The following is a 13086-nucleotide window of genomic DNA, read 5'->3' as shown; positions in this document are numbered from 1 at the left end:
CCAACGCTCAAGTGTCATACACACACAAGCAGGCACACACACACACACACACACACACACACACAAACACACACACACACACAAAAACACCACTCATGAACACTAACAATAACACAGAAAGGCAGGTCCGCTTTGAATTCGATCTGAACTGACCCTTATCATCTCACGACATACTATATGAACACCACATGCTCACTAACTGGCATACAGCACTCATCCACACACAAATGCATGCATGAGCAAAACAAGGCTGTAGGCTCACACTTGAATACATACACACATCCAGCTGCTGAACACATTTCAGGTCACCTAACATCTTTTGCCTCTTACCCAGTGTTTATTCTCTGGCTGTGTGCTTTCATCCATATGGCCCTTATCAGCGTTGACCATGTGGCTGTGTTTTGCAGGAGCAGCAGGGCCCCCTTGAGGTCTGAAAGGGACATGGGACTTATGAACGCCATCGGTCTCCAGCCCCGTCACCCTACCCCCGTTGTGACATCACAAGGTACACAGACACCCGTCATACAGCTTCAGAATGCCGAACGAGGCACACAGACGGACAGAGATCCACAGGTTCCCAGCACCTCCCGGGCCTCCCAAGCAACAGACAGTACGTCTACCTATATCTATACCTATCGCTCTCTCCCCCAGTCCCTCCAGCATTTACCCTGTCAACTAGATCTATATTGTTTTCATAATACTGAGCTGTTCAACTATGTAATGTCGTAACAGGTAAGTCTGGTTAAATCACCATCAAATTAATCACAGAACTATTTCAAATTCTAACACCCAAGACTCCCCTCAGGCATATTGTAAGAACTTTCACAAATGAGTAATTGACACATTTTCAGGATGATACTCATTTGCAATTTGTCATTAATTGACCGAGTGAACTGTGGAAATCACCATTCTGGTCCTCTGATTAATCATATCAGCTAGCGACCTTCTTGGATAGTCGGTGATGGTAATGATCACCCCATCACTGAATTCACAACTAGGTTCCATTTTACTGCACAACACAATTTCTGCTGTTCTGTTTCAGTGCATTTCTACAATGGCTGCGATGTTTCATTAGTGGGGAATTTGTTCCTCGTTGCTGTCAGGAAATACAACCTGGCAAATTAGAAGCGTCATAATTTCATTAACTTTTTATGGAATCCTTTTCATTTCACAAATGTGGCATTTAAGACTTAACCTAATTGCAATCAGTCTTAACAACCTCCTTGACCTCATTCCATACAGAACAAAGACCCCAAAGGCATGCACTAAAGGCTTGGCAAGTACCTGGCAACGGGAAGCAAATACTTGTTTAGTTATTTAAAGGGACATTTCACAATTTTTCAACTTCATATTCATAATCTCCAATACTACCCCAACATCAACATACTGTATGTGAAAATGCTGTGTTTCTATATTTTGTGGTAAAAAAGATAGAGGAAGATACAGTAAGTGTTTCCAATGACATCATCAACCAATTAGTAGGGAATGCCTGCTCATAATTGGTTAAAATCACATCAATGATGTAATTGGAAAAACGTATACTTCCTCTCTTTTTTACTACAAAACAGAAACGCGCCATTTTCACATATGTTGATGCTGGAGAAAATCAATATGAAGTTTTTTCAAAGTGAAATTGCCCTTTAAGACTAATCTCTGTATTGCCCTTGGTTCCTACGTCAGGTGAAGTGGATCATTACTTTTCTCTTGTCCCAGTGGTAATATAGCAGTACCAATTACACCCTATCTCTGCATTACCTGTCTTAGTGACAGATCACAGAAACAGATGTTGTGATATTGAGTCTCATCCAAAACACCTCTCTTGGGGCACTGAAATATAATTTTCATTACTGTATCTTCATGTTTTCTCAGTGGCATTTAGGAACGTGAGTGCCGTCGGAGAAAATGAGACCTGCATGTTCCACTTTTGTGTCTCTGGGCCTTTTAAGGTACTATCTAAAGGGGTTTAGACTCAATTTCACAAGACTCGATATCCATAAACAGAGCACAAGAGTCCATTTCGGCTCAGCTGGAATGTTGTACACAATGCATTATGTTGCGAGGACATTAGCACACTTCCATTATACTCATCACAAATGAATGATTAAAACAATAAAACACCTGGCGAGAAATCGAAAACAAGCTCTCATGCCAAGCCTTTGCAATCAAGGCCCTTCCACCTTTCCTCCAATCGTATCCAGCACTTAACAATTATCTCTGTTTCTACTCCCCTGTTGTTGTTGTTAATGTGCCGATGACTGGGATAATGGCTTATATAGCATAGCAAGGGGGTAGAGATCCACTGTACTGTATGTAGGAGTGTACTAATTGTACCTCACTTGAAACCAGTTTTCTCCATTTAAAGTGGTTCTGACCGCGTGTGTCTGTTCATTCTGCCATGGTTCTCGTCATACAGGTTGAGCTCTGAGAGGAGTCTCTGACAGCTGTCCAGGAGTCAGACCGTAATAAAGGTTTATTGCTTTGACTCCAAGCCGCCGCTTGAAGTGGAGTGTTGTCCTTCCCATAAAAAGACCTGAGTCCCTCTTATATAAGAAACACAGAAGGAGGTTACATAATCTTACATGATATCTACTTCCTTACCCAAACCTGAAGTTAGGTTTCATAATATCTAATATTATCTGATATATATTATCCAAGCAGTTTTCAGAGTGGTAGATGCACGTATTGTATGCAAATTGTGTATTTGAAAATGTTCCCCTAAAATGATGGAGGTACGAAACACCACTATCAGAATGCCAAATATTATTCATCACAAAGAAAGGTTTTTAATGATTTAAAACCTGAATTTATTAATCATAATATTATTGGTGTTGGTGGTAATTGACTGTAGGTCAAAATCATTACATCATAAATAGTCCCAACGAATGGACAACTTTGCTATTGCATTTGCATTTGCACTGTTATTTTTTACATTTGAGTCATTTAGCAGACGCTCTTATCCAGAGCGACTTACAGTTTAGTGAATGCATACATTTTCATACTGGCCCCCCGTGGGAATCGAACCCACAACCCTGGCGTTGCAAACGCCATGCTCTACCAACTGAGCTACAGGGCCTGGTGCAAAGGGAAGTTATATTTACGTATCATTCGGATCTGAATCATCCATCCACATACTGTGGGCTGGCTGGCTTGACTAATCAGCATCTCCACGGCTGTGATGCCTTAAGTGACTCTTCAGGCGCCCTCTCCAGTGCATGGCTGATGGAGTGTTGCCGTTGGAGAGAGCAGGCGTTGGGAACGCGCCTCCGCACATCGAATTGAAATCAGAGCAGCACACTCCCCAGGCCAAACTCTTGTTCAGCAAGTTGTATTCAAACATTGCTCGACATGTGTTTTTATTTGAAATGGATTAGCAGCACTGTTGTGAGAAGATGATCGCATTTTATGATTATAGGATCATTACACACCTACAGTATTTATGCCTTGGCGGTCGAGCCTTTGTGCTTCAAAGAATACCTGGCTCAAAGAACACACGCCATGACTCTTGCCCGGGGTCTTACTTTCACTTTTGTGTAAGGCTTAATGTGTATTTCTAGTTAAGTAGTTCTGATTTATCGTATTCCCGAAATCCCGCTGTATTGAAGGATCCCCAAAAAAGAAGCCAACCAGCACCTCTGTTACACCCACCCACCTGGCAAAGTGGCTTTAGCCAAGCTTCAGTTTGAGTTGAGTCCCCTCCAGCCAGTCAGACTCCTTGTGTTCTGTGTAGAGGAGAGTGTTAAACACAAGGTGACACTTCCCACCTGCTTTCATTAAGGCAGCGACACATCTCGGAGAGCCGTAATGTCCCACTGGGGTCAGGTAAATCAGCCGCTATCAATTTAGCAGGACAGTGATAAAGCTGAAGCGCCCGAGTTGCATTATTAGGCCAAATGATCATTTATCCCACGGAGAGATAGAGAAAGAGTCAGAGACACTATTAGGAAAGGCTCAGTGCTGGTCCTCTGATGTGCCAATAGAGGCTGTGTGGGTACGGAGGGAACTTTCCCTCAACACCTTCTGTATTTATGGGCCACGCTTGGGAGATGACACAGGGCAGAGCAATAAAGCAGACGCACTCTTACTCCACATAAAGATGATTTAAATGGTGCCTCCCGCTGTTCGATGGGGATATGGAGAATAGACTGTGGATATTTTACTAATCAACAGTAGCAATAGAGGACACCCAGGACTTATCATTTACTACCTGGGTCCTCAAGAAACCCCTCCAGTTTAATGACTGGAAACTTTCAGTTTATTGAAAAGCTTGTAATTGTAATAGGTTATACAGTATATTTTTTGAATCTACCTTTACCTTTTTACTGAACTATGGTTTGAATGAGAATCATCTTAGATCCGAAACTTCACCGTACAGTTTTTGTAATGTACATTGTTTATTTATTTGTGGTTAACCAACCAAGGCTTGTCTGTCATCTACTTATTAAGAGGAGGCTTCATTAAGATATATGGGTGGAATCCATCACTGAAAACATCCTGTCATCACTTCTAAAGAGAAATCCTAAATGGATTTGTACCTGTCAAGCTACTGTGGGAAAACGTCCACTCTTCTGCAGTTCAGTTAGCAGGTGGACAGGTGACTGACACAGAGAGTGCTACTCACGCAGCCTCTGGCCTCGTGGTGTCAAACCGTCAGATAGAATAATGCCACCCACTGACAGGTCTTATATCCAATTCCCGGATGCCATGCGAGTTTCAGTATAATCCCCTAGCCTTGTCAGTCTCTGGTTTGATTGGATCTGGAGGTGAAAATAGTCACGCCAATATTCACCTTTGATGTCACTCACAATCAGATATCCACGATTTTGGAGGCATGAGAGAACATGTATCGGAGAAGCTGTACCTAGTCCAATTTTACATACAACGGACGTTTAGCTTGATTTTTCTTTCCTCACCCACTCATCGGCAGACTGCAGCCGCCCAATGCAGGCTTTCATCTCTCCACCTCGCGAATGGAGCAACAAAATACTGCTCTAATCCGATTCCGCTCCCCCTCACTGAGTCTAAACATTTCTTTAGGAAGCATGTTTGAGGGATATGGTTCAACAGAGCACAGGTTTCTCCAAATTCTATTTACTCAGTCAGAGTAAATCTATATTTCTACAAATATATAATTGTACAGAGTACTACACTCAGTACAGATCTACAGTATCTCCTTGAGGTATGTATTTTTGGTACAGATCACCTTGAAGAATTCCCTTACTTCACAATGGGCTTGTTTTTGGAGGATTTTAATGAGTTTGAATGTTTACCTGGGTAAACAGTTGTAATCTGACTGGATGTAGTTTTCCTCTTACATGATGAACATAAGATTCTGTTGGTGTCACCAAGTCACGCATGTTTTCTAAAGCGGATAAAATGAAAAGTAACTATCTTCTCTCCCAGCGAACAAGGTCTCATCATGTGCTGGTGTTTATTTCCTTCCTCCCCCAGTTGGTGGACACATAAGGGACCTTCATCCAGGCAGCAGCACAGAGATGGTGCCTGAGACGTCCCCGCCCACGCTGCAGGAGGATGGCGAGTCAGCCCAGGCCTCCACAGAGGCCAGCACCACCTTGGCTAACCCAGGTAACCCCATCCAGTCCTCTTCACACATCTGATACTCGGTGTAATTAGAATCGTATCTCAGTTTGACTGGAATTTGTGGGATCGTTATATGCCACAAAATAGGGTTAAAAGTCGAGACAATCTTTGCCTGAGAGAGAAACGGCTAACAGAGGAGACCTAATGTAGCTCCAGGTGAGTCCGAGAAAACACACACATCACGAGTTCATCTCAGGTCTATATCTATGATCTCAACACCATTCCACCACCACCACATCATTAGCAAGACCAGTCAGTCAACAGGGCTGGTGGTGGGGGGGTTCTCCCCATGAATGGCCTCCCTTGTAGGGGCAGCAGAGTTATTACGGCTGGGATTATTACAGCCTAGTTGTCGACGCACACACATCTTACACTCTTGTGAATATGATCTATAGACCACAACTTATCGTTATCTGTGTATTGAGTATAGTAGCCATAAACTGTGGAGTGGATGTGACTGTTGGCAGCAAACATGGTGCAAAAAAAATAAAGGTGGTGAATATAATATTGTACATAGTAAACAGTAGCTCTCTCCTCCTGTTTTCAGTAGAATGAACAGCCATAAGTATAATAATAATAATAAAAAAAGTACTATGTTCATATCCTGAATGCCTGAAGTTTTAGATGCTAAAGTTGCAGTGTTTCCACCTTACAGTACTGCCCTTGTTTTCTCTCTCAGTGTGCTTCTGACTGTGGCTTTGTTTTTGACTCTAATTACATTATGAATTTCTTTGCAGAGTCCCAGGAGAGTTTGTGACTGACAGATAACACACAGTCCTCTGACCTGTCAGTCTGGCTTCTCCATGCATCGCTAGAGGCAGCCTACTCTCTCACATTTTCCTTCTCTGCATCACATTAAGTGTGATTGCAAAACATTTAGGCTGCTGACGTTCTCTCAGTAATCTTCATAAACAGTTTTTTTGCCTGTAGAGGAATATACTAAATTAATTGATTGGGTATAAACAGCCAGTCATGTTGTGGCAAAGTCAAATAACCATGTGTGCTTGACAGAGGCGTAACACTGAGTTGCACCGTGTCTCACTCCATTCATACATACCACACAGATGTTACAGTACACAGCTGTCTAGTTTCAAAGATTTATTTGGCTGCACTTCCTCAGATGTTGCTTAATATATTTTGTAGGCTCGGAAAATATTTGATTTCCTTTCAATAGGTGATTGGGTTAAGTTTAACTCTGCACCAACAGCAGCTGCCTGACGAATATTACAGTATGTGGTATTACAATAGGGGCTGGATGCTAGAGCAGAATTAGGTAATGCTGTTTTAGGAGTGGATTTATCCAGGCTAGTTGGACACTAAGACATTAGCCAGCCTTGTAATTACCTATATTCTTCCCTGTCAGGTAATGTGGGCTTCATTAGGGCTAGCGTTACTGCTAACGCAGATATCACCGTGCCATGCCAAATCACAGAGAAGAGGCCCACCCTGATCACGTCATGCTTGCCAGTTACATTTCTAAGACCTGCCACTTCCACCTTCTCTCAAATAGTTTATACTGTCTGGTTACATTTATGGAAGCAGTTTCTCAACTGCCAAGCAGAGGACATGCATCTGTGTAAAAGTGGAAATTGTTTTCGTTTTTCATGTGTGTATTTTAGTTAGGTGCAAACAAATGTTGAGCAAGTAGAACATTTGCGAATCAACATGTTTGCTTCAATAATGAAGTGAATCCAACATTGAGGAAATGAATGTAACTAAGTGACCAACTGCAACCTATTGATACTGTTTCTACTGTATGTGTTACAAAGCTCTTTTCCTCCTCTCCCTCCTTCCCTCAGGAGAATCTCAAGACCAGGGCAGTGGGGAGGACGCCCTTTCTCGGCTCCGCAGGCTGATCGCTGAGGGTGGTATGACCGCCGTGGTCCAGAGGGAACAGAGCACCACCATGGCCTCCATGGGCAGCTTCGGTAACAACATCATTGTTAGCCACCGCATCCACCGCGGCTCCCAGACTGGGACAGAGGCTCAGGATGGGGGCAGAGCCACTCAGGGCAGGGGTCAGGGTCGTGGTGGAGGTGGTTGGACGTCCCTCTCTCCGCCCCACCGCGGCACAGAGCCCACCTCCCGTATTCTGACCCACCCCAGCATGCAGCTGGGGGAGAGCTCAGCCTTCCTGTTGGAGCCCTCTGGGGCCCATAGCCGGACAGTAGCACCTCTCCCCTCCCAGTACATCACAGTCTCTTCTCATCTCAGCCCTCAGGGGCCCGTGGGGGTGGAGGAGGGGGCCGATGGGACCCCTATGGACACAGACGATGTGTTTGAGGGTGTGGGACTTGTCGATGATCTACACTCGCCCTCTGCTTCCTCCTCCTCCTCTTCTTCAACCCTCTCCCCTGTTGTCTCCCCTCTCAACAACAACAACTTCAGCGGCAGTTACCATGGAGACCCCTACAGTCGATAGATGGTCATGTGCTTTCCATGTCCATCTGATCTCTACCTAGAAGACTCTCCTTCCTCTAGCCTTATTACATTGACTACAGTTTTTTTCTGGAGGCTTCCAATCCCAACAATGAAATGATGCACTTAAAACTTTATCCCACTCCTCCATTGCCTGTACTGTTTTCTGTCCAATAGTAGGCTGGATGAGGCCTATCTACAACCTAGGATTAGGCTTGGTCTCGTTCTTGGATGTGGTGTTCCTTTGCGTGCCCTGACCTCAATTTGAGACTTGTCATTGCCCAATTGAGTGCAAGAATCCAAAGCGACAGTGTGACCATTCCATCGGAGAGAAGTGGACCTGTAGGACTCTTTACAATCAGGGTTCAGATCGGTGGTTTTCGAATGCCATCTGGGATCAAATTCCATGATGAAATTGTAACTTTCTTCAAAACGTGTTAAAAGACTCTTCCCCTTGCTCATTATTAGCAAGAAGCTGGTATACTGAGTAGAAACACATTTTATTAACCAATCACATTGGTACAATTCGATTGTGAAACTGGATGATTCTTTATCTGTTTTTATTTTTTTATACGTCTATAAATTATGTTTGTGTGAGAGAGGTTGTTCTATGTCACCCTTTGTAGTTACAAAACGTTTCATTCTTCCGTTATAGTTGTCATGGTTGATTACAAACAACATTCATCATGATTACTTTTGTATTTAAAAGGTTGATTTTTAATAATAACCGGGTACGGTACACATGTACTACCGGCATGTAGATCATGAGCCCTAGATCCGCAGCCTCATAACTTCCAAACTTGTTTCGAAACACCCAAATGCTGTCCCAAGTCTTTGAAGTGAAGCATTTTGACAAGAGTGTCACTCGTCTACGCTGTCAAACTGTCACCCCATGTCTTGTGATGGTTGTCTTTTATACAGTATGATTCCTTCTCTAGATCCACTGTGGTATGTTGAGCCCAGTCATCAAAGGCTAACTGGAATTTGAAAAGGAGATACTACACAATGTGTTGTACATCCAGAAGGCTCTCTTTTGAAAAAGCCCCCCGGTGCCTTGAGGGTTGTGTTGTTGTGAAAGAGGCAGTTGGAGGTGCACAGGGGTGATGATGCGTATAGCATTCCAGGTCACCACAGGGGCAAAGCTCTCTAGGTTGAATGGACTTAGTGTGCTTCAAACACCTTTGTCAGGTCTTAGTCCTTTTTCAAATTGGTTTGGCAATTAACAGTAATCTGCAAAAAATAATACATTTTATTTGTTTTTCCTAGCGAGGTGGTGGGTTTTGGCAGTGAAAGAATCTGTGTTGAATTAATGAATTTGGAAGTGCTTACTGCAGCATATTTCGTTGTGAAAAGTTATTGCATTATGAACAGGTCTTTGTCTCTCTGCCACTGTTGGTCCAGCCAACTGGCACTGCTTATCTCGGTCTCTCTCTCAAAAGTATATTGTGATTGTATCTGTTGAGTTTATTTATGTTTTAGAAAGAGAATGGTTATAGAAGAAGATATGCCAACTTATGCAATAACGTAAGGTTGATCGTAATCTTTTTTCATTTAAACGTACAATAGTCATGTGATCCTTGTCGCAGCACTGTCTGTCTCTGTTGTTCAGATCACTTCTGGGAGTTCAATGCACCATTTGTCGGTTCATACGCTGTTCTGACTACAAACAACTTCAGAATTTTCAATTGTCAAAAAGAGAAATATATTTTGTTCATTGTTTATCCTATTGTGAAATTGTCTCATCTTCCCAGTGTTTTCCTATACTGTATGACTGACCATTCACTTCTACTGTGCTGATCTTCGTTTTAATTTGTCCTCAATTAAGGGGTCCCATTATGGCTTGTAATGACTCCTGGAAGGTTATGCTAAATACTAGATTACCCCTCATAGCGTCAGGGTCTGAGTGAAATTAGATTTGGACAAATATATGCTTGTTGTTCAAGCATTGATGCGTTTCATGTTACCGCGTGATCCATGAAAGACAATAGCCTTCTGATTTTATACAAAAATAATCCTGTTTATACCAACTTCTACCCGACGACCCTTGGAAAGAGCAGGAGACCGGAGGCTCATTTACAGTTCTTGGGTTGGGATACCGGAGTGATCTGGGTAGGAGTAGAAAGGGATAGAATGAGAGAGTGTTTGCGACATACAAACCAAAAGACCCATCAGGCATCAGAATGGTTCAGGATAACCCAGATCTGTCAGACTCTCTGCTCCTGAAAAGATCCCCTCCCCTTTGGGAACTGGAGCAGACGGCTGACACAGTTTTCTTTTGTTTCCCGCTTTTATTTCTTTTTGAGCACACTCATCTCATGTTTTTGTTGTCTCTGATTTTTGAACTTGTGGAATTAACTGTTTTCTTTCAACCGTTTTCTGTTGTATTTGAAGAGGATATGATTGTCCTGTTGCTCAGGAGGATAATGGAAATGTGTTCTAAACAGAAGGCACGAGCTTACAGTGGCTTCGTGGTGACTGTTGGGTGAGATGGAGAGAGAAATGGAAATGGAGCAGTAGAGCTGAATGCTGATCCCTGTGGGCTCCAGGCCTGCTAGGTTTGAAGTGGGAGAAAAACAGTCAGCGAAACCGCAGCGTTGATTTGGTCACCGTGATGCTCATCTATTTCAGCTTTCACCTTCTATCTGTGCTCTTTATTACTCAGTTCACCAACATACAATAATCAGCAGCTTGTGTATCAATTCGATCAAGACCATAGTTAAATAGTGTATCTACAGTATATACAGTTCCACATACAGTTCTCCACAGTTTTTCTGCTGATTACTTTCCACAGCCCAGGACGTTTTGAGACTTCCAGGGTTTTTATTTTCTGTGTAATTAAGGGCAATATGTAATCACATTACATACTCAACAGATTTAGTTATAATGCTTTACACTGACCACATAACATAACAATAATCAAACTGCACACCTGTTCACAGATCACAAAATCATTGTAGTCAAGACATTACACTGCCATATTTTCATACAGGTGATATTCACGTGTTTGTGCAGCAGAATAAAACTGTATGTGACCTTCTGGATATGATTGAAATTTGGATCAGATCTGTTTGAGTTTTTTTAATGTATTTTTTGTAAGTCTGAAATGTGTTTATAAATTGAGGATAATGAGCTTCCTATACAATTGCTTTCAGGAAAATTCTAAAGGTCATGAGTGTATTTGTTCTGTTGTCACTGACTCACCATAGTGTCTTTTTCTCACATTTTATCAGTATGTGATCTGCTGAGTGTACGTGAACTCAACAAGGAAGTGTCTTCAGTGTACCAGTTTTTTGTAGGAGATTGTGATTGTGGTTTTCTATCTACTTTAAAAGGCAAAATGCAGTATATTACAGTAGTCAATGTGCAACTAAGTGCTGTGGGAACACCAAAGATCCTAGAAAATATATGTTGATCATAAACAAATAAAAATAAAAATGTAAAACTAAGAAACAATACATTTTCTGAGGCTCTGATTTGTATTTTATATTCACTCAAGGGTGAAAGACGATATCATAGATTTTCCTTCCATCCACTCTAGTATGAAGTGGTTCTCTTATATGGTGAGCTATGACTTGTTTGAAACCTTGTCATCGTCTCTCTCCCTTGCTATTTTACAGTATGAGAATTTCAAGAAAATGTATCATATAAATAATGCATTAATTGATTGCATAACAGCAACATCTCCTGCCAGCTGTTTATAACCCTGGAACATTTTGGGTTCAGTAATTTGAACAATGCAATGTCATTGGGAGGTCATGTTCACAGTACAGAATACTGTGCACAGGATCTTCAAGACTGACCTGCTCTTGAGAGCTTGGACCTAGTGGTAACATTGGATGGAAATATTTATCTTTCTACGGATATTTTGATTCCTCCCTTTATTTTTATCACATCTTTGTGGGTTTATTCATGGCAAATGTTTCTGGTAAACAACCCACATCCCCTCCTACAGAAAGACTCACTTTTGGCCAGCAAAGCCAGGCCTTGAGCAAAAATAACGAGAGTAATCAAAATGAACGAATATTAGGATTGTTTTCCGCTTGGGGGTTCCAGAATCATTTGCTCCTTGAGAACTGAAGTTTTTTTTAATCATGAAACTGCATCCTTATTTGTTTTTTACTTCACCCAAAAGGATAACTATTTCTAATCAGCTGAATTATTCATATTTTCTTGATGAAACTACTCAGGGGAGATATAAAATCAACCGAATCATTGGATTCCTCACAATCACTGCTCTGCTATATCAGATCTGACCAAAAGGTCCCACAATGATCCGACACATGGATGCCCTGGGGGTTTAAAGAGGTCAAGCTGTATCTAGTGTCGGCCCACCTGTACAACTGAGGGTGTATGTGTTTATACTAGAGATGAAGATTCAGACCGGTGCATAGAGGTAGAGGGAAAACGAATAAAGCCGTGCCTCCATATCAACAGAGAGGATTACATAACGGTGTAAATGGATGGAAATTAGAACTGGGAAATTGATGAAAGCATTGCAATTTATAAATGACCCTGGAAAGTGCTGCTGAGAGTGACTGAGGATAAGACCTGGCATAGTTGAGCAAGTGGTTGGCTACAGGGCCAGTCTGAATCCCTCCCTTTGCCCCTGTGAATATTGCTGAGGTGGAGGAGGCACCGAACAGAGAACTTACATAACTACAGCATGCTCGTCTGTGAATGGATACTCCCTCTTCAGCACCTACACAGACTAGCCTCTGATCCAGCGCAATCATCAGAATATTGAGTCAGATAGGTGGCGGAACTAATTGGACGCTAGAGCTCAAGTTATACCACTCTTGTTGCAGTAGCCATCTTCCAGCCCCAAGACTTTCTCCCAGGAGTCCAACTGAGTTGCGGTCCATCTTCAATGGCTGCTCATGTTCTTGACGAGGAGAGGCTTCAGTGGGGGAGTCGATGTGTTTAATTGTATGCCAGGTGCTCTGGGGAAATACTGACACAAAGTAAGATGTTTTGAAGAGAGAAAGAGAGAAAGCCCTCCTCCCACTTTTATCTCCTCTCTTTCCTTCTCCCTCACTCGCCCTCTTCCTTCCCATCTCCCCCCACTCTGTT

At 42.4% G+C, this 13086-nt stretch overlaps 1 protein-coding gene across 6 annotated transcripts in view; it reads left to right on the top strand.

The window, feature by feature from the left end:
* LOC123481595 (activating molecule in BECN1-regulated autophagy protein 1-like) overlaps positions 1–11469 on the top strand; it is an 82325-nt gene extending 70856 nt beyond the window's left edge. For 5 of the 6 annotated variants that reach the window (XM_045206133.1, XM_045206131.1, XM_045206132.1 and 2 more), the window contains 3 exons: positions 408–610; positions 5449–5583; positions 7398–11469. In XM_045206133.1, the coding sequence (XP_045062068.1) occupies positions 408–610; positions 5449–5583; positions 7398–8020 (961 nt within the window). In that variant the 3' untranslated portion in view covers positions 8021–11469. The remainder of the gene's footprint in view (positions 1–407; positions 611–5448; positions 5584–7397) is intronic. The other variant, XM_045206135.1, reaches the window with a different exon arrangement.
* The last annotated feature ends 1617 nt before the right edge of the window (positions 11470–13086 follow it).

This window comes from Coregonus clupeaformis, chromosome 21 (assembly GCF_020615455.1).
Source record: "Coregonus clupeaformis isolate EN_2021a chromosome 21, ASM2061545v1, whole genome shotgun sequence".
NCBI lineage: Eukaryota > Metazoa > Chordata > Actinopteri > Salmoniformes > Salmonidae > Coregonus > Coregonus clupeaformis.
The sequence above is the reverse complement of the archived record's forward strand: the minus strand, read 5'-3'. Positions and strand labels throughout refer to the sequence as shown.